Source organism: Gymnoscopelus microlampas (assembly GCF_963454915.1).
Source record: "Gymnoscopelus microlampas genome assembly, chromosome: 4".
Lineage (NCBI taxonomy): Eukaryota > Metazoa > Chordata > Actinopteri > Myctophiformes > Myctophidae > Gymnoscopelus > Gymnoscopelus microlampas.
Genome location: NC_139941.1, coordinates 29114266 through 29140333, shown reverse-complemented (window position 1 = coordinate 29140333; position 26068 = coordinate 29114266). Strand labels below are relative to the sequence as shown.

General features: G+C 42.7%; 1 protein-coding gene across 1 annotated transcript in view; it reads right to left on the bottom strand.

Moving 5' to 3' along the window:
• The window catches only part of bmpr1ba (bone morphogenetic protein receptor, type IBa), a 40078-nt gene extending 14223 nt beyond the window's left edge, over positions 1-25855 (bottom strand). Inside the window, exon 1 of the mRNA XM_084056273.1 lies at positions 25534-25855. Within this exon, the coding sequence (XP_083912399.1) occupies positions 25534-25651 (118 nt within the window). The 5' untranslated portion in view covers positions 25652-25855. The remainder of the gene's footprint in view (positions 1-25533) is intronic.
• Positions 25856-26068: the final 213 nt, after the last annotated feature.

Here is a 26068-nt window from a genome sequence, read left to right as displayed (position 1 = left end):
CTTTGAATAACCTTAAAAGTCTGCTATCACTTGCCAAATCCCCCAGAGAACTTTTGATGGTAATATTCAATGAAATGACAGATGTACGAAAACCAATTACTTAAATAACTAAATAACAGTATTAACGAGCCTTCTGCTTCATCTTATATACAAGTGACTTTATTGCAAAGTGAAAGGACACGGCTGGTAGCTTTTACATTTGTTTAGGTTGACATTTAGAACTGACAAAGCATTACTGTACTGTAGTGAGCCAAATGTTGCCAGTGCAATGAGAGACCTTGTTTCTTTAACTATCAACTGTAGGCCCATGTATTTTTTATGAAAAATCATAACATCTGATTAGGTTTAGCTTGGTCCCAGTGTCGTTTTCTTGCAGAAGGGGGAAAGTAATGTCACAGTGTCAGAGTGAAACTGTGCCAAAGATTGGCAGGTTTCTGCAGGACACAGCAGTGGTGGAAAAAGTACTCAAATGTTTTACTTAAGTAAAAGTATCAATACTGCAATGTAGAGGAACTCTGTTATAAGTAAAAGTCCGGAATTCAACATTTACTTGAGTGAAAGTACGTATTGGTATCAAAATGTACTTAAAGTACCAAAAGTAAAATTACTAAAATGTTTGAAAATAGCCGATCTACAAGCTCACAACGCGTCGCATCGCGACGCGTTGTGAGCTTGTAGATCTGCTATTTTCAAATTGCCTATGTATAAAATAGGGATAAAGTGGTTTAATGTATCTTTTATAATGTAATAATTTATATCTACAAAGTAACTAGTAACTAAAGCTGTCAAATAATTGTAGTGGAGTAAAATACAATATTTGCCTCTGAGATGTAGTGTAGTAGAAGTAAAAGTATAGACAATTGGAAATACTCCAGTAAAGTAAAGTACAGTACTTGAGTAAATGTACTTAGTTACTTTACACCACTGGACACAGGCCGTATCTATCCAGCGCTGCTGTGTCACAGAACAAGCCACACCATTTACATCTCATGCCCACAGCGGTGGAAAGTCGATGTGAGAGCCAAGACGGGGTTTAACTGAGTGTCTCTGATGGAAACTGGCATGGTGGCAGCAACATTACACATCCATTTGTGGTAGAACACACACTTTGAACCAGCTGACATGCCCACAACCGACCACAGCAACGAGTTGCACTGAAAACACCCCTTGTTATGTTACAGATAAGGCCTGGCGCTGGATGAAAAGAGCGGTCGGTTGGGTGGTGGGACCGAGGGCCAAACAGAACGTTGCGGAGAGTTGCACAAGCACATCTGAATTGTTCATTCATCACGGACAGAGTTAAAACACTCCTGATTTTACTGTAGTCGTAGACAATTTTAGCTTCCCGTGCTTCAGGCAGTGATGGAAGAAGTGCTCACATGTTTTACTTACAATGTAGATAATACTCTGTTACAAGTCGAAGTCCCGTATTCAAAATGTATTTGAGTAAAAGTACAAAGGTGTCGGCATCAAAATATACTTAAAGCACCAAAAGTAAAAGTGCTCATTGTGCAGAATGACCCATTTTCACAAGTTCAAAATGTATAAAACATATTTTGAAAATAATTGAAATTATTAATCATGTCTTCCATCATATTCAAGATATTTTGGAGAGAAATGAAACAGACTCCAGTCACTTTCAGTTTAAAGCACTGCAGAGGGGAGGTGTTGTGTGTCAGCTGATGCTCGTTGACGCTCGTTAATGTGACATGCGTCAAAGCAGTTATGCCAGTCTGCACTCTCAAATAGGCCTAAATCTAATCTAAGATTGTTTACATGGTATTATACTGTATCCGGTATTATAGATTTTTTTTGAGCTGTTGGAAATAACTAGGCTGCACTTGGTTCGTAAAGTCCAGATGACAAAAATATGAGGTTTGTGGAATTTATAGTTATGCAGTGTTATATTATATTATATTATTTTTGTTATATTAGTGTCTATCTGTCCTCTGAAACAATGGGTTTATAGTTAGTGAGAACTTCACTTCTCCCTTAAGCTTGCACAAATGTATTTATTTGGGTGTACAAAGCACTTTGTAATTGTTTTTTAAAGTGCTTTATAATTGTTATTTTAAATTAAAGATGATGGCCAATGTTGATGATAGATGAGAAAAGAACATTAACAATGTATCATATCGATATCATATGCCCAACATTATGTATGTATTGTGAAATTAGTGTTATCTTGACACCCCTAACCCTCCCCATCAAATACAACATGACATTTAAAACTGATAATATGTCCGATGTTTTGCTTTCCACATTGATTAGAACATTACTGTAGTCAGTCTTGCTAAATGCACAGTTGTAGTGTCTGTAGTGGTAGCAGAATGGACAGTGTTCTAAAAACTTACATGTGGGAAACCCATTGAATCCCATAATTATTAACTACGGTGACTACACTGTTGCCTACATCATGGGTTTTCAACTGGTGGTCCGTGGAGGTATTGCATGTGGTCCCTGACCATGCATTTAGTAATGTAGGAAAGTGAAGATTTGTATTATATTTTATTTTATCGATGGTGGATACTGTTAATGTGCGTGACAACAGAAAGGAAATTCAACTCAAGGATGACAGTTTTACACACGTACGTCGGACGTCCGACTCCGAGTCAGACATCCGACTTCCAAGTAACTGACAACATTGATGCGTCATCATACATCAAATAAAAAGCCTGTATTTACCTTGATGTACTAAAACCTCCCTTAAATACTTCCACAGAAATGGGAGTTAGAATTTCAAGGGAAACTGTACCGGTTTACCTGGTTGAGTCATCATTAGTAGGAAATGTGCCCATATCAATCGCATGTGCTTGCTTGTACTTGTGCAATTCGAAAATGGCCCCTGTCTAAGTCTTAACAATTATGGCCTGATGATTCTGGTTTTACTTGTGGAGCTAGGCTGGCATCTATGCACAACTGTCCATATAGATCCAAATTAATCACATGCACAGAATTACTTCAAATGATTATGAATGTCCAGTTATAAATTGGTCATTGTAACCTACCTGGTGTATGTAATTCTATGAGCAACAAAAACACTTAAAAGAGGATATCTCTGTGTTTGAATTTGGGATAATGCATCTCTCTAATATGCCTAACGCCTGTTGAAGTGTTGCTTAATTGTTCAACCACCATCGTTAAGACGCTGAATAGATTTGACTGGGTCGTTCACACTTGCTGTGCGTTGATGGCTTGTTAACGACCGTCATTGATTCTGTAAAAATCTGTAATCTGTAAAATTCGACTGGTCCCTAACTAGTAACTAAAGTGTTCATATTATTGCATTGGAGTAAAAGTACAATATTTTCCTCTGAGGGGGTAGAAGTAAAAGTAAGTAAGTAAAAATACCTCAAAATTGAACTTAAGTACAGTACTTGAGTACATGTACTTAGTTACTTTACACCACTGGCCTCAGATTCGCCAAGTTCAAGGTTCGAAGTTGGGTTTTATTGCTACATCTCGTGTACAGGTACATGAGAGTAAATCTTTTTTTCTTCTAATCTCTCATTTACAGACAACAAACGCATTCCATTTACACACAGTGAGCATTATCTCACTGCATTTACGGGAAGCTGGACATAGGAGTATCCAAAGAACAAACAGTGCAACAGCCCGTGGCTTTGATCTGTTTGATAGCAGACAGACACTACTTATGAACAGAACACATCTCTATGAATACGTCCAGCACTTTGGACAAAATGGATATGGGAATTTCAACTTGTTCCAGCTGTAACCATCGGTTTTCCCATGAGCCTGGGCCATCTGGTAGAGAGAGAGTGAGAGGTGCCCAGGGTCAAATATTCTAAGACAGAGAGAAAGGAGCAAGACTTTGACCTTGTATGCTTCTCACTTGTTATCTTCAAGAAGATAAAAGGCATTTCCTGTCACAGATTTCTGGGGGGAAAACATCAAGATTATGATGTATTCAAGGATGAACATTGAACGCCACTAAGGATGTTTGTTTCATTTGAAATGATTATTGCAGCCCCAAATGTTCAATACTGTAGCACTTCCATTATACAAATGACTAACGACTAGTGGGGTCAGCTTCACAGCCAAAACAATAATAAAATGCACTTTTGTGGAACCATACATCTCTTAGCAGTCCAAGCTTCATTAACTTAGTTCCTTGTACAGTGCACAGTAAAACTGGTCCATTTTGCTGCATACGGATAGACACACTTATTGTGCTCCATGCATGAACGTAGATTAGAGAGAGAATTCAAAATCCTCCTAAATGTCTTCTAATTCCCAACAGTATTCTGAAAAAAATATTGTTTCTATATCAGTGGTGCTCAAACTTTTTCATGTCAAGGACCCCCAAACTTATATGTATTTGGCCGCCGACCCCCATCTCAAAATATTTTGTTCCAGGGACCCCCCAGAAGCAAAGATTTGAGTTAAAAATGTTTGCTTTAAAACAACATATTCAAAGATTTGCACACATTTTCACGATTTTTCAAAAATAGCCAAGGTGTAAAATAATGCTTTTCAGCTCAAATCAAAAAGTGACACAGGTGTGTTCCAGGTCTCAATGGGTTAAGGAACAGTCAGTTCCCTGCACAATCACTGTGCTGTTTCATTCCCTTGTGTGCTTTTCATTCCCTTGACAGATTGAAAGGAGAGCATCTACTGTACACATGACATGGGAAGATGATGCATCCATCATCTTCACGATGCATGGTATTGTAGATGGCCTTTTGCCGTGGCTACTTTCAACAGATGGATGGGATAGCATCAGTGCGTAGAAATGTGCTATCTATTAAACAAGATGGAGGCTAATAACGGTGTGGCTTTCATGTGGATCATGGACGTCATGTTGCTAGTCTATGACGTCAGTCCTGTACAACATTATCTCACTGCATTTATGGGAAGCTGCATGTGGCCGGTATCCAAAGAACAAAACAGTACAATAGCCTGTCACTTTGATCTTTTTGATACCAGACAGACACTACTTATAATCAGAACACATTTCTATGAATACGTCCAGCACTTGGGATAAAAATGGATATGGGGACGTCAACCTGTTCCAGCTGTAACCATCAGCTCTCCTATGTGAGCCTGAGCCATCTGGTAGAGGGCGTGAGAGGCACCAAGGTCAGAATATTCTACTACAGAGATAGGAGCAAGATTTTTACCCTTTATGCTTCTCACTTGTTATCTTCAAGAAAGGATTATAGTACTGACGTCAGTGCTATGATGTCAGTGCCATGATGTAAGTCATCTCTAAAGTTTCAGCCCAATCGAACTAAATTGACTTCCAGAAAAAGTAAACAATGTCGGCCAGTATGCACACAAAAGGTTGACACTGATCACTCTAGTCGTTTGCGGGATTAGCCCCGGACAGACACACAAAGGCACAAATGGGGTTTTCAACCAGTTTTCATGCATTTTTGGGGATTTTGCGCGTAAAGCCCTGAACAGAAACTGGAATGCATTTTTTTTTCTCCAAAAAAATGATATTCCGCAAAAAAAAAAATCATTCAGCTTGAGGGAGGTACATTTTGGGTCTTTGTCGAAAATAAAATGTGCAAATGGGGGATGGAAACACTTTTGCAAGAGACAGCTGTAACTTGTACATATCTCCATCGATGTCGCACGATTATAACTTATTGTATTATAAGTAGTCTATTATAAGTAGAAGCCATGTTGGACCGGGAACACATCTGTGGCATTTTAAGATTTATTTGGCTGTTCAAAAATAGCAGATCTACAAGCTCATAGCACTATGAGCTTGTAAATCAGCTTTTTTTTTTTGCGTGATTTGTTTTTGCAAATCTTTGAATATATATATATTTCTTAAAGCGTTAGGATTTAGAAAACATTTTTAGAATCGGCCTCAGGTCTTAATGGGTTAATACCTTCCCACGTTCCCAAATACATGTTTTCGTGTAACAGACAGACAGACACACGCACAAACACACACACACACGCACACACAAGCACGTGCGACCCTCGTCTATACTGCTCGGCCCTTACAGTGCCATGAGTAAAAAAAGTAGGTAAAACGCGTCAAATATCCTACACTGTAACTTCTTCTGACTTCAGTGGGTCGTCTTCAGCACGCAAGTATCACTGACCTCATGTGAGTCATTAATGGAGCGCTCTGAAAATGCTCTTAGACTGGACAAAACACGCACAGAGAAGAGTCTTATCGGCTCAAAAGTAGAACATGCACACTTTATGCTCTGAAAATAGTTACATTAGCACAGGGGTCTTCAACAGGGGGTCCGGGACCCCTAGGGGGTCCTCAGAGCTACTACAGGGGGTCCGCCAAATCTTTGTGTGATAGGATTTAGTTTATTTTAAATGAACCACTTGAACCCTAGAATTCCTTTTCTGAGGGGAACATTAGCCGCGCTGCGAGGCGTTGAGAGCTTGTAGATCGGCTATTTTTGGCAAAGAGGCTATAGGTGTAGAGGGAAAAAAGAGCAGACTAAGTTAAAAAAAACTTTAATCTGAAACACAATTTTATACAATATAGAGTAGGGGGTCCTTGGCCTGAAAACGTTGAAGACCCCTGCATTAGCAGGTACTTTCTCCACGCGGTTCCTCAGAATGTTTTAGGCTGTAGTGAAGTAGTTTTCAACCAGTGGTTCGGGAACCACCAGTGGTCCTTGAGGGAGTGCCAGGGGGTCCCCAGCGAAATGAGTTAACATAGCGTCACAATCATTTTAACCACTTAAGCTTTGGCTATTCAAAAATAGCAGATATAAAAGCTCATAGCGCGGCACCGAGTGCCGCGCTATGAGCTTGTAGATCTGCTATTTTTGAAAAACCTTGAAAAAGTGTGCATATCTTTGAATGTTAATATTTTTTAAAGCAAAAAATAACTGATATCTTTGCTTCTGGGGGTCCCTGGCACAAACTATTTTCAAATGGGGGTCCGCGGCCAAATGCATATCAATTTAGGGGGTCCTTGGCATGAAAAAGGTTGAAAACCACTGCTGTGGTGGACTCAAATGGACTTCCAGGTACTATAAGCTGTATGAGTTTTCACATGTCCCCATGTACGCAGGCTTTGTCATTAAGGAACCATGTTGTGGTCCACTGAGGGAGGTCTGATGGCAGGATATAGGGGCCACTGTCAACACCCAATTAACAACCCCGGGCCCCTCCAACCTCCAGAGCTAAAAGCCCTCCTTTCAACAGGCGCCGCTTTGTACAAACTCCACCAAGAAAAGAAAAGAGGAGGGAAAAAAAGGATAGATATTTAGATAAAGGGAGACGATAGATAGCGAGGAAGAGTGAGGGATAGAGAGAAAGAGCGTCAGATAGTGTGTGTGTGCGCGTGTGCGTGTGCGTGTGTGTGTGTGTGTGTGTGTGTGTGTGTGTGTGTGTGAGTAGGAGAGGCTGGAGAGGGACGGAGAGAGAGAGAGAGGAGAGAACACGAGAGATATAGACAGAGACAGACAGAGAAAGGGAGACCGAGAGAGAGAACGTCATTAGTTATCCCGGCCATGTCAAACAAGGGCCTACCAGAAAATCCCTTTCACCGGCCCCTTGTAAACACTCCTTGCCTACCCCTTCTACTTAAGACGCACTCGTTTGACAACATCACTCCCTCCCTCCCTCTCTCGCCCTCCCCTTCTCTCCTCTAAGTAGCCGTTCATCTTCCCCCTGTTTGACAGTGCCGTCTGGACAGCGAGAGAAACATGGAGCGTGAAAGCTTTTCTTCTTCCCGATCTCGCTCCCTCGCTCTCCTCTTAATATGTTTTGTGCCCCCTCTATCTCTTCGCTCACTTCTCCTCTCCCTCGCTCTGCTCTCAGTGTGCAGGACTTATCTAAGCCGGTTCCCGTCAACACTGAGACAAACTGGTCCGTCCCACACAGACAGGAATGTTTTAATGAACTTCACTGTGATCTGCAGGCCATGGTCACACTACATACTTTCTTCATCTTAAAACATCCATCACAAACAAAAATTCATAAACGGGTTGTATAGTTCCTGAACAGCGAAGCTCTACTGAAGCTATTGAACATGAGAAACAGGGTTTTCATGTAAAGACCATTAAGACACAGAGATCAATCCATTAAGACCTGGAACGCATCTCATTTTTTGATTTGAGCTAAAAAGCATTATTTTTTATTTTTTTTGTATTATACTATTCAAAAATAGCAGATATACAAGCTCGTATTTTTGAAAAATCACGAAAATGTGTGCACATCTTTGAATATATATATATTTTTAAGCGAACATTTGTAACTCGAATCTTTGCTTCTGGGGGTCCCTGGACCAAAGTATTTTGAGATGGGGGTCCGCAGCCAAATACATATACATTTTGGGGTCCTTGAGATGATAAAGTTTGAGAACCATTGACATAGCGACATACGTTTTTTCTAAAAACTGTTTAGGATAAAGACGACATTTTGTAGAATCGGAACCTCAGGCCTTACTGGGTTAATGTTGTTTTGCAACATCAATCCATATATCTATCTATCTATCTATCTATCTTTCTAATTTACACTTTATTTAAGCAAGCAGGTCAATTAAGGACAATTGCTTGTTTACAATGACAGTCAGGCAGGAAGCTAAGCCTCTTGAGGCCAAAGGGAATGGGATTATTGACTTGCTATGGGACTTGCTTGGTGTTGGCTTGGTTCCAGCTTCCAGTGTAGTCACAGAGTCCTGGCGACAGACAGAACTGGGTCTCTACTGTGCACATATAGGTGCCTTGAGGGCAGGAAGACGTTACGCATCGTTACTCCTCTACCTCCTACCTTTCAGAAGAGGCCCCGCTCCCCCTGTTTCTTCCCCGTCTTTTTCCACGACTTTTTATAATGACTAGTCCCTTTCTTTTTCTTATAACTTACGGGTCATTTTTTTACACTCACGGTTACTGTAAATTAATACTGATGATTTTACTGTGAATTAAGGGAGGGTGATTCAACTGAAAGGAAGACATGTACCCTGGTCCTATCTGAATTCTATCATATCACTCAACTCTGAGCACAACATATGAATATATTTGTCTAAATCGTAATTTTAAGGCTTAAAAAAAAAAGAAACTATTCCTGGTCAGTTTGTGGATATGTATAAATCTATGGGCTCTATTGTCTCCCTTTGGGGAGGTACATTAACCCATTAAGACCTGGAACGCTTCTGTGTTTAGATTTGAGCTAAAAAGCATTAATTTAACACTTTGGCTATTCAAAAATAGCAGATATACAAGCTGCTATTTTTGAAAAATCTAGAAAATCTGAGCAAATCGTTGAATATATGTTTTTTAAGGCGAACATTTGTAACTCAAATCTTTGCTTCTGGGGGTCCCTGGAACAAAACATCAAGTTTGATAACCATTGACATAGCAACATACGTTTTTAAAAAAAAACTGTTAGGATTTAGAAGACATTTTGTAGAATCGGAACCTCAGGCCTTAATGGGTTAAATAATGCACCACCCCAATGTGATTTGGCAACGGAGAGATGCAATCATTTGGGTAGCTACATTCACTGGATACAAACATTCATGTGTCCTCTTGTCCAGCGGCCTCTCTAGCAGGTCCTACGTTGACCAAAACAAAAGAAAGAGCAACACATGTCATCATTCCATGGCTGACACACCCTGCTACGGTACATTAATAGGGGAAAGAAAGCCTTTTACACAGGTGGCCTGAGGTTTTGTTCAACAGTGTGCGTGTGACGATAAGAGGAGAGAAAAACACTCTACAGCCTAGTGTTTTCCCAGTACAATTTAAATAACTCAATACAACACTAAAAGACTCATTCAAAAAATGTCTCCCCATTTGTAGCAGCAGCTAGGAGCATTTTCATTTGTACGTGTATTCTTTTTCCTCACTATTCATTTTCAAATCTTGATTGGACTGCATTCCTGAACCTCTCACGTCCCTCCAAACCACAATGGCATCATCGTCAACTGCCTCTGAAACGGCGTCATTCTGTCACCCAGATGAATGATGCATTAATGAACCGGTGCCAGTCACTGTCGGCTATACAGCCGTCAGCCTTTTCATAATGCCAGCTCCATGTTATACAGCCAATGCAGTGGCATGGTTGGCGGGGGGGGGGGGGGGGGGGGGGGGCTACGGAGGTGGGGGGGTCTGTGTCTAGTCTTGAATGAGATGAGTGACGGATACACAAGGGTTCCGGAACTATGAGTTCATTCCAGAACACTCACTCCATTCCCATTGACGAACGCACGCGCGCACACGCACACACACACACACACACACACACACACACACACACACACACACACACACACACACACAAAAGAGAAAGATGAAAATGCTCCCTTTAGGAAGTACGAAAGAGGGAAAGAGAGGAATTCAAAGACAGAAAGAGAGAAAGGAGACCAGCTGGTCTCTTCTTCAGCAGCTCTTCTACTCCTTCTCACGGCCATCTGTGGGGCTCCTACTCCTCACATAACGACCTACTTCAACCCCCCCACCCACACACACCCACCCACCCACACACACACACACACACCCACACCCACACACACACACACACACACACACACACACACACACAGGGGCTGAGACGCAATTCTATGCACACGTGATGAGGTCCAACGTGGCTCACTGTCTATCTCATGTGTATAAAGCAAGCTAATTAAACACACGAATAAAATGTAAATAATATTTTATTATTATTATATTTAGCCCCCTCCCCCCCCCCACTCCGATACACGTGCGGTCAGGAGGACGTAAAGCGTGCAGAGGAACACGCTATCAGTCCCACTTCCGCACCCCACTGAACAGGTGCAATGACCACCCTGTAGGAGGTGCTGGTGCAGTGACAGACATACAGCCTGTCACAATTATTACATAGTCGCCTAATCGCAATTATTTGAGATAATCGCAATATTTTTTGCATAATCATGTTCATGTTGTTCATACATTTTCAAACATTTTCAAAAAATAGTGGAAAGAGTTTTCCGCCAATGAACATGGCCAAATGTGTTTCGTTGGAGTGGCGGTGCCGTGGCATTAGTCCCACGGTCCATTGTTCCGAAGTACCATTGGTCTGACGGCGCACATTATAACTAAGCCTAACTCTAACCCTAACCCTAATCCTAACCTTAACCTCACAAAAATATGCCTAAACCTCACACCAATCTAACATTTGTCGGACTATTGAAATGTCGGACTAATGGGAAGCCCCCGACGATTCAAAACAGTCTCCAGACTCTCCACACAGCGTTGGACAGAAATCCCATAGACAACGCAAAAGGAATGTTGAGGAAAATGTTATGCTATTGACTTATTTTTTAAGTTAAATGATTGACCTCAAGAGCATTGACGTTATCGTCCATCAGTAATTCAAGATCTCAACCGCAAGTTGCTCCACTCAATTTAATTTCACCAGATAATCCTTTTTCCAACTAACATACTCAAACAACACAGTAACAGAATATCCACAAATTCTTATCAACACTCACGCACGCACGCACGTACGCACGCACGCACGTACGCATGCACACACGCACGTACGCACCCGTCTTGTTTGATAAGGCTTTTCAGTCTGATAAAGAAAGTAATTCAAAATTCAAGGACAGAGGCGATTCAGTAAGAATTATTGATGTTTTCAGATGGAAACCATAGACCAAAGAATAAACTTGGATGGGAGGGGGGACATTCATTAATTTAAACAGATTGTCTGGCTTTTGTCTGGCCCCAAACGTAATACTTGCACAAACCATGGCGCATATAGTACTTCAATTCAACATGGACTCGAAATTGGAGTTAGAAGGTTCTTAGATTTTCTCACTCTGAAAAAAGGAGACTGGAGTGTCCATGACTGACACATAGAGGGATAGACAGAGCAATCTGCTGCTGTCACTCATAGAACACCTAAGCCTGAGTTATAGTTAGCATAGTTAAACATCTGATCTACAAGCTCAGTCACAACGTGCTACACTGCAACATGTTGTGAGCTTGTAGATCTGCTATTTTCGGTGCGCGACACCCACATGCAACTCACATGTATGTATCAGGCACTATATAGTACCACAGTTCGATCCCAGGGTTAGTGTCAAAGTGTCCTTGAGCAAGACGCTGAAGAACCCCTAATTGCTCCCGATGAGCAGGTTGGTGCCTTGCATGGTTTCCCCCGCCATCGGTGTGTGAATGTGTGGGTGAATGAAAATGCACAATCTATGTAAAGCACTTTGGATAAAAGCGCTATACAAATTTGCCCACACACTCTCATTATTACGATTATTAATATTTATTATTATTATTTTCTGATTGTATCTTTTACAGGGACAGTGCACATTAATCAACGTCACTGTAAATGTGCCAGTGTTAACCAAGCGGCTAATTTTCTACCATTGTCCCCAGGCCAGATGTTCAATTAGCCATTAAAAATAGAAAACATTAAACCATGCAAGCAATTAAAAGCCAATAAAAGCAAAGTAAACAAAACAAGAATAAGCCGAGTGCTTATAGCATGAAAAGGCACACATAAAGCAGGCAACTAATAACAAGAAATAATCATTAGCAGACAAGACACCACTAGGCAGGTAATAAACAATGGGCCGCTTGCAGTACAACCATCAAGACAATGGGATTAGAGCAGCGGTTCTCAACCTGTGGGCAGGGACCCACTGGTGGGCCGCAAGGGTACCAAGATTGGACACGGCTCACAAAAAAAAACGCTAAGATCTTAATGATATTATAACTTCAATATAAATACATTATTTTTAAAACATTTTTTATATTGTATTGTTTTGTATTTAGTCTTTAAGCTGGAAAACAATCGATTGATTGATCATTAAAATACACGAAAATGCTTTGAAAATGCACGCGGCCTACCTGACAAACACACAAGCCAGGCAAATGAGGACAGACAAAGTAAGCATGTAGACACTAGGCATAAATCTAGTTGCTTTTATGATATTCTTCATCGGGATAATAATAAAGGATAAATCTGGTCATTAATCTCGTTAACTGTCATTAGGAATTTTGAGAATGTGCTAGACCATGAATGGTTTTCATATATTAGATTGCCGATATGGAATTTCCGTAACTCATACATACACAGATGTATGTATGATGAGTCATTATGTTGTGACTGAATTGCCTGTAAAAATGTTTGTAGTGTATAAGGCAGCAATGTTAGACTGTTGCTGATTGGATCCATGGGTCCCAGATTGAAGAATCTGGGACCCCAAACTTTCTCCCTGTGTGTGTGTGTGTGTGTGTGTGTGTGTGTGTGTGTGTGTGTGTGTGTGTGTGTGTGTGTGTGTGTGTGTGTGAGCGAGCGAGCGTGTATGCATGCGTGCCTACACACACACACACACACACACACACACACACACACACACACACACACACACACACACACACACACACACACACACACACAGATACACACAAACACACATGTGCCACAAACTCTTCCAGATGGTAGTCTGATCAGCAAGGAAATCAATTCCTTTTCTTTTTGGCCCGACCACAAAGCAGACATAAGATCCATAAGCTTGAACTTGTGGTTTCTAATATGGACATTATCAGGGGATTTCACGCAGTCACATTCCCCAAACAAAACCCAGTTTGACTTCCAGCTCCTCCAAGCCAAGGTTGCTGTAGTGCCTCATCGGTTGAGATTATACATTCTGCCTGCAGTACTTCACCCTGTGACAATGCTGTCCTTTATGGGGGAATAAAATACAATGAAGCCTGTCTGATTGACACTTCAGTCTTAGGACGGCGGCACTCAGTGAAAATAGCAGATCTACAAGTTAACTATGCGTTGCGAATATGACACAAAGCTAGTAAAGAGACACCTGGGAAAATATATATTTTTTGTAGGATGTTCTAGATTGTTTTTAATGCATTTTAATTAGTCTTATATGTGTTCTAAAGTTTAATGTATTTTTTTTCTTTATGGTTTGTCTTTTTAAATGTATGTTTTAAATATATGTAATGTTTTTATATGTGGACTCCAGGAAGACTAGCGGTGCTTTAGGGCACAGCAAATGGGGACCCGAATAAATACACAAATACACACATGAGCTTGTAGATACGACACAGTCGTACGTTGAGCATAAAATAGGCACATATGCAGGCATTAGCCTCCACAAATATCACCCAACCCATAATTACTTACATTTCAGTTTTTTATTTACCGAAATATTAAATCTTATTAAATCTTTGCTGGGCTTTTTTCCCCCATCTGCTGCATTATGCACATGTATTATGGAGAACTACGCGACATAGGCATCAGTGTTCACACCCACACAATCCATTCAAATGTGGCAGCTATTTTAGCCCTATTGGATATGCTATTCCTGTGAAGTCACCATGTGACGCATTGTTCCACCATGGTGGCATGCACAACCCGTGCCTATGAAGTGATAAACAATAGTCATGTTCACGCCAAGGCAAGTATCACCACCCAAGATTAGAATTACAGGAATGAAAACATGCACAAACAAGCGTCTCTGTGTGTGTGTGTGTGTGTGTGTGTGTGTGTGTGTATACAGTATGTACGTAAGCACAGACAGACAACCATACACACACACATAGACAAAATCTAGATGAATATAGAAATGGAGAATTACATCAGCATTGCAGGGATAGTTGGCATTGTTCAGTGATGCATCATACTACTACAAACTTACTCAAGCATCTTGCTACCATAATTGGCGGCCACACTCATGGAGTGTACACGAGTGTATGTGCTCAATGGCCAAGCAGACACATGGCCCAACTAACTCCACATTTTCCCCCAAAATTCCTCAATATTCTGCCTGTAAAACCAGCTGCTTCGCATCCCATCACTGTACTTGCAGGATGTACAATTAATATCAAACGCATTATGCTCCAATACTTATGCAAATCACTTCGCCAACACAAAATTCACGTCCGGGTGTTTCTTTTCACCAGCCAATCACCTTTCACGTTGCCACGTCCGTTGCCACGTCGCGCTGACGTACGCTAAACAAGCGCTGCCGTGCGCACAATGCAAACGAGCCCAAAGGCGCGCAAAAATAAGCCGACCATTGCTTAGACACAAAGTCAGACCTGGCAACGCAGCCTACGCCAATCATGTGTGAGAGATCTACAAGCTATGGGGCAGAGACGCCACCGTATCTTAGCAACAACTACAGCGCTCACTCTCATTGGTCGTGTCACGCTAAGAGCAGTCTCCAGACAATGGCATCGCAGACAGCTTGCTGTTACTGCTGTAGCCATCACAGGCAGTTGCAGCACGACGGACAGGGCGCTGTGATAGCTGCCATGTCGCTAACGTGGTTGTCATGCCTGCAGCGGCTGTGCAATCACTTTGTCAACAATGCACGTTCGTGTGGTGAATGTCAATATTGCTGCTCAGTTCGTCCATTGTAGATGGTGTATGTTTGTGTGTGTCTTCTGGAGAACTATGTAGCTCCACAGCAACTAACGTAATGGCAGGACCGCCCCGTGCAACGCATGTTAGGCTGCATTATGGTCATGTAGTAATTTCAGATAATTTCGCTCCGATTAGAGCAGTGCTTATCAACCCTTTCACGCCTATAAGTAGCTTCTACCTGGCCCTTAGGTGGGCCCCAACTAGCCATGTTTATGTGGGACCAAGGCGGGTCCTAACTGGGTTTGCCCATGCAGGCTTTAACTGGCTTCTACCTGGGCCCTAGGTGTACCCTAACCAACCACAGTGCAGTGCCCATCGCTCCAATTGTTGTGACGTCAGGGCTCTCAATACTGCACATTGGTGGAGGAGGAGGGGCCGCAGGGCGACCGCACACATCGCTGAACCAATGGTAGCCCACGGATGTTTCCTCAGGGGATTTACAATCTGCCCCTCTATGCCACATATCATCCGCACTACAGGGTCTTCACTGACCGAGCCACGGCCCCACTGACCCTCATGACGCTACGCCACTTATATGAGTTGCCAAGTGGCCGCGGGCGCAACGTGGGCGTGGCCGCGGGCTAGACGCCCGTGTGTGTGTGTGTGTGTGTGTGTGTGTGTGTGTGTGTGTTACTATCCACGCGGGGACCAAAAATCTCCAAAAGGATAGAACGGGAGGGGGGGGTTGGTTCTACTAGTGTTTCCCAGGGATGATGTGTGGTGTGGATTTAGCAACATGTTAAACAAACAATCACACACACACACCTGCACGTCAGTGCCTTGCCGATGTGCAGGTGTGCATAATATTAGCAGTCAGTCCCTCAAGGTTACTAAGAATCTAGTTCTATACAGAGGATCCTTCATTCTAAGGAATACGTACAATATGACACATTTTTAGATAATAAAACCGGCCATTATGTTGAACCGTCTGTTTCAAATGGTGTGTCTAAAGTCTAAACGTATCAAAATAACCATCTCGCTCCTTCCTCAAATAAACACTGTGATGCTGCACAGCTGCTCGTGTCCTTGTCACGAAACAACCACACACGCACGCGCGCGCGCGCGCGCACACACACAAGCACACGTTGCTGTTCGTGGGGTTCACTGAGAAATAGTCCCACTTCAAACACAAATCTAGTGCATGATTTGGTCAAATAAACACTCCCGCTGCCGCACAAATCTTGAACACACAGCAAACTAGAGTAAGACAGGGAATAATGTACACAGAGACGGAAACGGGTCAAGTGAGGAAATAGGAGGAGGAGGGGAGGGTTGACCACTTCAACCCTCTATTCACAGTGAAACAGACCTGAGTTGCAACTGTACTTGATACGCTGGTTCACTTTTCACCAAATGTCTTTGCCAAAAATGGCCAATCTACACATTGCCGGGGGCCAGCTTAAACCTTGGATCTTCTGCTTATCAGGCAGGCTCCCTCCCACTCAGCTATCAGCTATACCTCAAGCACTGCAGGGACAATGTGCAGAACATAATGCAAGATGCTAACTGGTGGTGGTGTTAACACAGGGCTGTGAATGCCAGTACCTGTCACCAGCGTGATGGGGATATTTGTTGTGGTACAGTTAACTGCCTCTTTTCAGCTCTTACCATTTGAATGGAATTTCAATGTCATTCTGCCAATAGCACTTTACTTTTGCACACAACAATTGCATGTAACTAAATACAAACACCTGCACAGACTGCACGCACATGCATACGCACGCACACACACACAAATACAAAATGTAACTTAAACCAAATGCTAAATTATCTCTTTTAGGACACCTCTTGCCCACGGCAGGAGCTATCATAACACTCAGTCAGCTAGCAGACACACACACACACACACACACACACACACACAACAGCGCTCTTTTTTCATGCAGAACTAATAAGAACAGATAATGATTGTTGCAGTTGGAAGGCAACTGATCAAATTCAGAACCTGAGATGTCTTCAAAGATGTTGAAAATGAGTACAGTCTGTGAAAGCACCACGTTTGCACACGCATGTGTGTGCGTGCGAGTGCGTGTGCGCGTGTGCGTGTGATGCTGTTAGCATTACAGCTGCCATGTGTTTATTTCCCAGTGTTCTGGTCTGTGGCGTCTCAGTCATCTCCACGGGCTTAAACAGTCATTTTCCATCCATTTACTGCCTCTGTGTACGCATGTGTTGTGCGTAGGTGTGTATCTGTGTGCATGTGTGCATGGATATTAATGCCTATTTGTCTATGTGTCACTTTCAAACACATTAGGCACAGAGTGTAATGTGTATTAGAGTGACCCCCCCCACCCTGTGTATGTGTGTGTGTGTGTGTGTGTGTGTGTGTGTGTGTGTGTGTGTGTGTGTGTGTGTGTGTGTGTGTGTGTGTGTGTGTTTACAGTTGTCCGCGTCCCAGTGTCTCCTCTTTGTGATTAGGCTCCCATTATGTCACATATCACCCACCACTGGCACCAGGCCTCCTATGTTACTATCTCACTGGACAAACACACAGTCTACTAGACCCTTAACACACACACACACACACACACACACACACACACACACACACACACACACACACACACACACACACACACACACACACACACACACACACACACACACACACACACACACACACACACACACACACACACACACACACACACACACACACAAACACACAGAGATACACACAAACGCACACAATATGCACTCCCCTCCAGACAGCCATTAGGTACCTATCATAGCATGATAATTGTCTCCATTCCAGAGCCAGCACAAGTGGACATCCTGACATCCACAAATGACCTCAAAGGACTCTGAATATAGCTTGTAAATGCATTCATATTCCTTCCTTTCTTTAATTTATTCATTTTTCCCTTCCTTCTTTTCTTTCTTTCTTTCGGCTCAGTGAATCGAGTAATGCCTGTTGTTGCACTTGGAAAGCTTGTTACTGTGGCTGGAAAATGGGCATCGCCGCCCTAGAGGTCCCCATCGAACACAGCGGTGACATTGGCGTGTACACATGTTGGTTCAACTTAACTGGCTAAATGTCATGCTATGAAATTTAAAGGCATTAAGAGTTTAAGCTTGTGTGTGCGTGTGCGTGTGCGTGTGTGTGTGTGTGTGTAAGTGAGAGTCTCTGTCATGCACAAACAAGTACCGTACACATCTCTACCCATAAATATTTCTACCCTTATCTCCTCAACACTGTGTCACACGAACACCCCAGAATGACTCTCCTCTCCTCTCCTCTCCTCTCCTCTCCTCTCCCTTCTCGCCCCTTCCTCTCCTCCCTCCATCCAAAACATTCCTCTGGGGGCCTATGAGTGTATGGTGTGGAAGGGGTGGGGATTATGGAGGCAGCGGAGCTTTAGTGAAAACCCTAAGCCCTCGTAGTCCCAGGGCACTGTAGCTGTGACAGCCAGCTTCCCTCTGCACTGCCCTGCTTCACCTGTTATCTGTCCATCACCACAGTCATTGTTTTGTGTTATACCATGCTACAAGCTGCACAGTCAAATCTGTACAAATTCATTTAACTCCAAGAGTGTACAAATGGAACCAAATGGACCCGTACACTCTTGAGCGTTACAAGTGGCTCCCACTTAGACAGATCATACTCAGCTCTACCTCTACCAACATTTTTGTTGTTGTTGCTTTTACGTTTACTGTGTAAATATGATAGATGCATAGATACACAGTATATAGTAGATATAAATCTGCTCTCAGATCTGCCCAAAAAGACACCTGAGTGTCACTCACAAGCGTCAAATGATCAACATTAGAATAGATTGTCTGGATTTGTATAAAACAGGCTAAACCGTGCAAACTTAAGTTTCAATACAGCCTTGTAGTTATAGGTATCTGAAATTGATAACATAAGCTTGTCGTCAATGCGAGTCCTTCTTGTGATGTGATAGGGATAGAAATAGGACCACATAAATTCCCACACATTAGACAGTGAAAACATATTTTGCTACAAAGCAGATATGAAACTCTAGCAGACAGCAGCGCACATGTGCACACACACATACAACACAAATCTGCCTCCACTCTCTCACGCTTCCTTTTCTCTCTGTAATGCGCCTCCACTACCCCACATGTAAGTACTGTATTCACACACTCACACACACACACACACACACACACACACACACACACACACACACACACACACACACACACACACACACACACACACACACACACACACACACACACACACACACACACACACACACACACACACACACACACACACACACACACACACACACACACACACGCAGAGTTTCCCCTGCTCCAGCTGTGTCTTAAGAAGTCTGTGCCAGACCGGTAATCTGACTGGGGTAGGAGTTACTGGATCCATTACAGGATGTAATACCCTTCAGTCCTCAACTCTCCTTACCTTCCACCTTTCCAGCAACTCCCTCCCTCTCTTTCTCTCTCTCTTTCTCTCTCTCTCTCTCGCTCTCTCTCTCCTATTCTTTGTTACACTTGAACATACAAAACAGTGCATGGGAGTTTAGTGTGTGAATCCTAGGAAACTTAGCACCCCCTTTGCAAGATAGCTGGGACTCCAGCCAAATTCATTGTCTTTCTTAGAGGTGTGATTTCAAATACCGTCGCCTGTCACTGCCTCACGGTGCCCAATGCCCACTGATAACATATGGGGGGCCTCTATGGAGAAACTTTCACTATAGTTCTGTGGCCCTAGTTTGCAGGGGTGTAAAGTAACTAAGTACATTTACTCAAGTACTGTACTTAAGTACAATTTTGAGGTACTTTTACCCCACTACAATTATTTGAACATTTTAGTTACTAGTTACTTTTCAGATATAAAGTATGACTTTATGAAACATACATTAACCACTTCAGCCCTATTTTATACATAGGCTATTTGAAAATAGCTGATCTACAAGCTCACAACGCGTCGTATCGCGACGCGTTGTGAGCTTGTAGATCTGCTATTTAAAAACATTTTAGTACTTTTATTTTAGTATTTTAAGTACATTTTGATACCAATACGTTTGTACTTTTACTCCAGTGAATTTTGAATTCCGGACTTTTACTTGTAACAAAGTACTTCTGCATTGCAGTATTATTGATACTTTTACTTAAGTAAAACATTTGAGTACTTTTTCCACCACTGCTAGTTTGCAATCATGAGGAGTGAAATATCTGTCGAGTTGCAGTTAAAGCCAATACAGTGGAAATGGGGAGTACACAACAAAATGCTCAATCGTACGTAATTTAACTCAGAATGTAAAAATGGAGCCTAAAAGGAATACTGAGCATGTCGCTGTGTATGAGGTCTCTTCAGGATGTTGACCATGAACAGCAGCACCTCACTTCTCTGGCTGGGCGTCTTCGGCCAAGTGGACGTCACTCCCTCTGATTAGGTATCAGTTTCTAGCAAGGGGATTCAACGCATCCTGTCAGGAAGGAAAGCGCCACTAGAAGTGCAGTATAATGAGTCAGCTCTAAAGCTTTCTCTTCCTCTTTTTTTGGGGGGCTTTTCCTAAATCGTTTTTCTTTCACGTAATATTTCTCACTGGCTCACTGGTTTTGTCAACAGCAGCCTCAATCAAATGAAACAACTATGAATTCTTATTCCGTCTCCGTTTCATCATCTCTTGATCTTCAATCAACCGTTTTGATTTCGCTAGCAGAGGGATCGTTTTGTCCCCAATTTGATTATATTGAACGCATGGGATACAAAAATCGGCAAAGAAAATTGCCTGCAGATTAGACCTGCTACATCGAATGAAAGCAAGAGACGCAGGATGCGGCGTCTTAGGCTTGCGCTCTCTCGTTCTGTACAGCATACAGATTTTGTTGACAACCCAAGGCCCAGACATGGCTTGTTGTGAGTAAATGCTAAAGCGTGGTGCTGTGCTGTATCCCTGGATGCGCTCACCCTCACACACTGGCTGCCTTTTTCTGAACCAAGAGAGAAGCTGAGTTTTGAAGTAACACCATCCATGTGCGAAGAATGCATCTACTCTGCTATAATGCAACAAAAAACATCACCAAGCAGGTGCTGAGTTACATTGAGAGAAAGAAAAGGGTATAAGTGCATCAAACTAGAGAGTGACTTAATCAAAACTAAAAGCAGACCGGTGTAAATTGTGAATTTCCCTGAATGTGAAACAAAACACACTGTTAAGTAAGAACATCCTTGTGTGAAGCAAGTGCTCTATTTGGCTAAAAATCACCAGCCCAGGTGTTTCGTTCCATGCCGCGCCAAAAAAAGAAATGTTTCCTAGCGAAACTCAGGAGGAGAATAACAGAGTCTCATTAGCCTGACGGTGACAAAAGCAAAGCAACTGGGGCTGTGCTTTGACTGTGAAAACCGATACAGCGGTGCTCATTTCCACCAAGGACAATGAAATGTAAGCTATCGCGCTCACTCCTCACTTCCGCGAACGCACGCTGAAGGCTAGCAGCCTGGCGTAGGTGGAAGGTCACGCAGGAATGGATGGAGCATGTGTGTATCTGCACGTATCTGTATTGTATGTGCGTGTGTGTGTCTATGAGCTTGCGTGCGTGCAGACCTGTGCGCCCGTGCGTGCGTGTGGCGGGTTAACATGCTTATAATAATAAGCGCATGTGTGTGATTTTAAGTCTACGCGTGACCGCGCGTGTGTGTGTGTGTGCATTCCCCACACTCCTTTTACTCTCGTTTCCCCCTTGAAGATTAAAGAATCATCGCTCCTTTACTTGGTCCCTGGAGTAGACAATAGCCCAGACACGCTGTAGGGCAAACAGTGACCTCCACGCAGACACAACACCGTGGCTGTCAACTGTCTAAAAAACCTACAATGACTTCAGGCCACCTGTGGCTACAGGACAGGGAAACACAAGCTGGCCCCAGTCTAGACTTCCATTCACATGACCAAGAAACCATATGCTTTTTCTTTTAGGGACCAAACTTCTGGAGCAAGAAGACACTGTACCCCAACTGCTCCCCGTGTGTGCTGCTCAATAGTTGCTGTTCACTGCATCTAATATTTAGGATGGGATGAATGCAGAGGACACATTCCAGGTATGTGTAAATGTACTTGGCTAAAATCTCAATAACAACGACTTTTTAAAAAAAAAGCACAGGAAGAGGGAATAAGAAAAAAAAGAGACGGAGAGAACGTGGCAGAGAGAGTAGACTAAGGTATAACAAATCTACCTTTGAGGTCTGCATCTCTGTATACTGTGTATACCGCTCCTACTGTAGAGAGTGTTACATTTTTACAAACCAAATATTTGCCCACTGAGTCACGGCCCAGTCTATTACCAGCACAATCAATCACCTGTGTGTCAACCAATGCATGAGGCTGTTGTTGCTGGGCCAATCAATCATCTCCGCGTCAACCAATGAAAGCTGCTGTTGATAACAGACCTCAGATGAAATCAGTCTGAATATCGTTTTTTGACCACTCGAGTTTGCCTGATTCTGTTTGTCAGAGAGTCCAACTGCCACAAAATCTGAAATGTCATCCTGTTTATTGTCCCAATTTACGGTATTTAGTTGACGTGAACCCAGAGTAACTTGCATCAATTGGCGCAATAAAATAAATCAGCATTAAAAGATATTACGAGAAAAATAGAGGTAGGCCTTATATCTATTTATTCAACCAAACCCTAAATGTATTCAGAAATGGTTAAATTGTGATATTATCAAACACAAATACAGGTATTGCACTCTGAACAGAATCAGAGATGAAACATATACCCACCGGCGATAAAACAAATAATGACCAGAAGGTGGATATCAAAAGCAGAAGCATGGATTGTCCTCCCCCATCCCTCCTATAGCAAATCAAATCCTGCATAGTACTGTAGGTACATTCAGATGGAAATATGTTGAAAGGGTTCTCTCTCCAGTACTGTGTGTGAATCCTTATGGGTCCACCTGTAGGTGGTGCAATAATGTTACTCTGGCATTATCACCAGTCCCTTCACACTTGGATCAACAACTGGACACTGACACACATAAGGTGAATGTATGCATGCTCAAATAAATACATACATAAATAAATATACTGTGTGTATTTGTCAGTTATGTCTATATACAGTCTCTCTCTCTCTCCCTCTATATATATACTGTATATATATATGAGAGAGAGAGAGAGAGAGAGGGAGAGAGAAGAGAGAGGCTCGCACGCACATGCGCGCGCACACGCACACATCTTAATCCTACAGGCAGAAAGAGAGAGAATTTATTTTCAGCTGATCCAGCACTCACTAGGAGTAAAACACAAATATGAGGTGGACTTGGTTCTATTCCCACTTTCTGTCAGCGTTCACATCTGTCTTGCTGTTGGCAGCTGCTCTTAGGAATACTTGGACAGAGTCGGCTAACTAAGAAATCTAAACATTTGGCCCGTTTCAAGCGTTTGTTTGTGCCTCAAATGGATAAAAGATCACGGGATTATGTTTCGCTACTTGCGAATAGAAACTAATTAACTCAACGAAAGAACGAATAAAGGATGAATTCACTGATTAAACAGAATCGCAACCTCCCACAAGAAAGAACAAAATGGATTGTAGCTGAATGTGGGAAAAGACGCAGAAACATTGCAGACAATGACAGGAAAGATGATGGCGAGACAAGAGGGGGACGGATGACACACGGCCGAGGGTCATGTGATTGTGTCCACATTCACACTTATAAAATGCATGCATGAGGATAACAGTCAAATCATGTTAATCTATCCATTATTAACCCCCGAGACCAGAGTGTACAAATGGAACCAAATGGACTCCTTGGTTCCATTTGTACACTCTTGGACTTACAGACCCATATGGGTCCGTTTGGTTACTAACTATCAATCATTTAGCTGGGGGACCCCCCTGGGACCCCCGCCAAGGACCCCTGGGGTCCCCGAACCCCACGTTGAGAACCGGTGCAGTACACCATCCTGCAGGAGAGACAATGTGGAGCATAGTGGATAACGTGATACTGAAACCGGTCCCATGAGCGCTCGCAGCGCAGACACATGAGAAACAGCAGAAGTGCAGTGTCAAGCCACGATGACACACATCACAGCTCTAAACATAACAGACTATTAAATGTGACACGCATTCTCTCTCCCCGTCTCTGTAACACCTCGCCAATCACACGGCGGATACCAAACATGGTCACACACACACAGCGGCTGACGCGTCTAATGGCAACAATGTGAGCCGATGACAATATACAGCACGTATCTTTGGCTGTTTGAGGTCAGCGGGATGAGCAGGATACCAATTCAAATACGTTACAGACAGGAAAGATTCACGGAGCCAAGGCGTAGCCATGTTTGAACGCACACTTTGAGAGAAGAACGCCAAAGACGAAGTGATCTGTATATTAAAGAAGCATCAATCGGAACATGATTAGTAAGGCCTGTGTGGTCATTCTAAAACGTCTTCACTTGTGCCAGTGTCATGGTCAGGAACCACAGATAGGCAGGGAGAGACAAATATCTACAGCTTAACTGATCAACTAGATGGAAAGACCATATCTTAGTTAGAAGACCTAAGTTGAGAACACAGACATATGTCTTATTAATATTGTAAAAGTAAGTAAGTAAGTAAAGTAAAGTAAAGTAAAGTAAAGTAAAGTAAAGTAAAGTAAAGTAAAGTAAGTAAAAATGGTTACCCAATACAATCCACAGAAATATAAAGAAATTGTTTAAATATCCAACTGGAAAATACCATGTGGAAAAAAAGCTGCATCACTAATTAAACAAGCGGTAGATTTCATCTATGCAAAGAACTGCATGACACATTACTAGCACACATGTATGTAATGCAATACTACTCCACTTGATATAAAAACTTTTGCTTCCTGCACGACTCGTTTGGTTATGCTTAACTTGTGAATTTGAAAAAGAGAGGTCTAGATAAATCCCAGGAGTCTGTCACTGCACATTGATAACCAACGAGCAGCGGTGACAGGGCACAAAAGTATACGAGGCTGAATTAAAAAGGTTACAGCATGGGCAAGTAAGGCTAAAATATCAACTGAAACACAGACTGCCGCTGAGGGTCTTACTTACTATGTGAAGTTACACATACAGCAGTAAGTAAGCCCCTATAACTGGGCAACTTCAGAAGCACGGGAACATAACTCGCATTCTATGGAGCAACGACAAAGTACTTTGATGAACTCTGTTCAACCAGACGACAACAACGACAGAGATGATAGTTGTGGGTGATGGCAGTAATAATGCAGTAACTCACCGTGTGTGTGCGTGTGCAGAGAGAACAGTCCCAGTAGCAACAGAGAACTCATCCAGGTCGCGCTCCGCTGACAGGGAGAGAGGCAGCGCAGTAACAGTCCTTCTCCCTGCACTAGCATGGTAGTGTCTGGCTCCCCTCTCTTCTCCTCTCCTCTCTTCAATACGCTCCACACAACAGGCTCCGCCAATCACTCTCACACGTCGCCTCTCCCTCCGAGTCTATGTGTGTGTGTGTGTGTGTGTGTGAGAGTGAGTGAGAGAGCGGAGCGGGAGGGACTGGGCATGTGAGCTCCTGTGTGTGTGTGTGTGTGTGTGTGTGTGTGTGTGTGTGTGTGTGTGTGTGTGTGTGTGTGTGTGTGTGTGTGTGTGTGTGTGTGTGTGTGTGTGTGTGTGTGTGTGTGTGTGTGTGCAACGTGAGAAACTCCACACCACACGAAACTTTACAGCAGCAGCAGTTGAAGTTGCTTCTCTCCTCCAACGCAGTCTGACAGAAGCAGTCCAGCTGAGAAAGAGAGAGAGACACACAGACAGAGAGA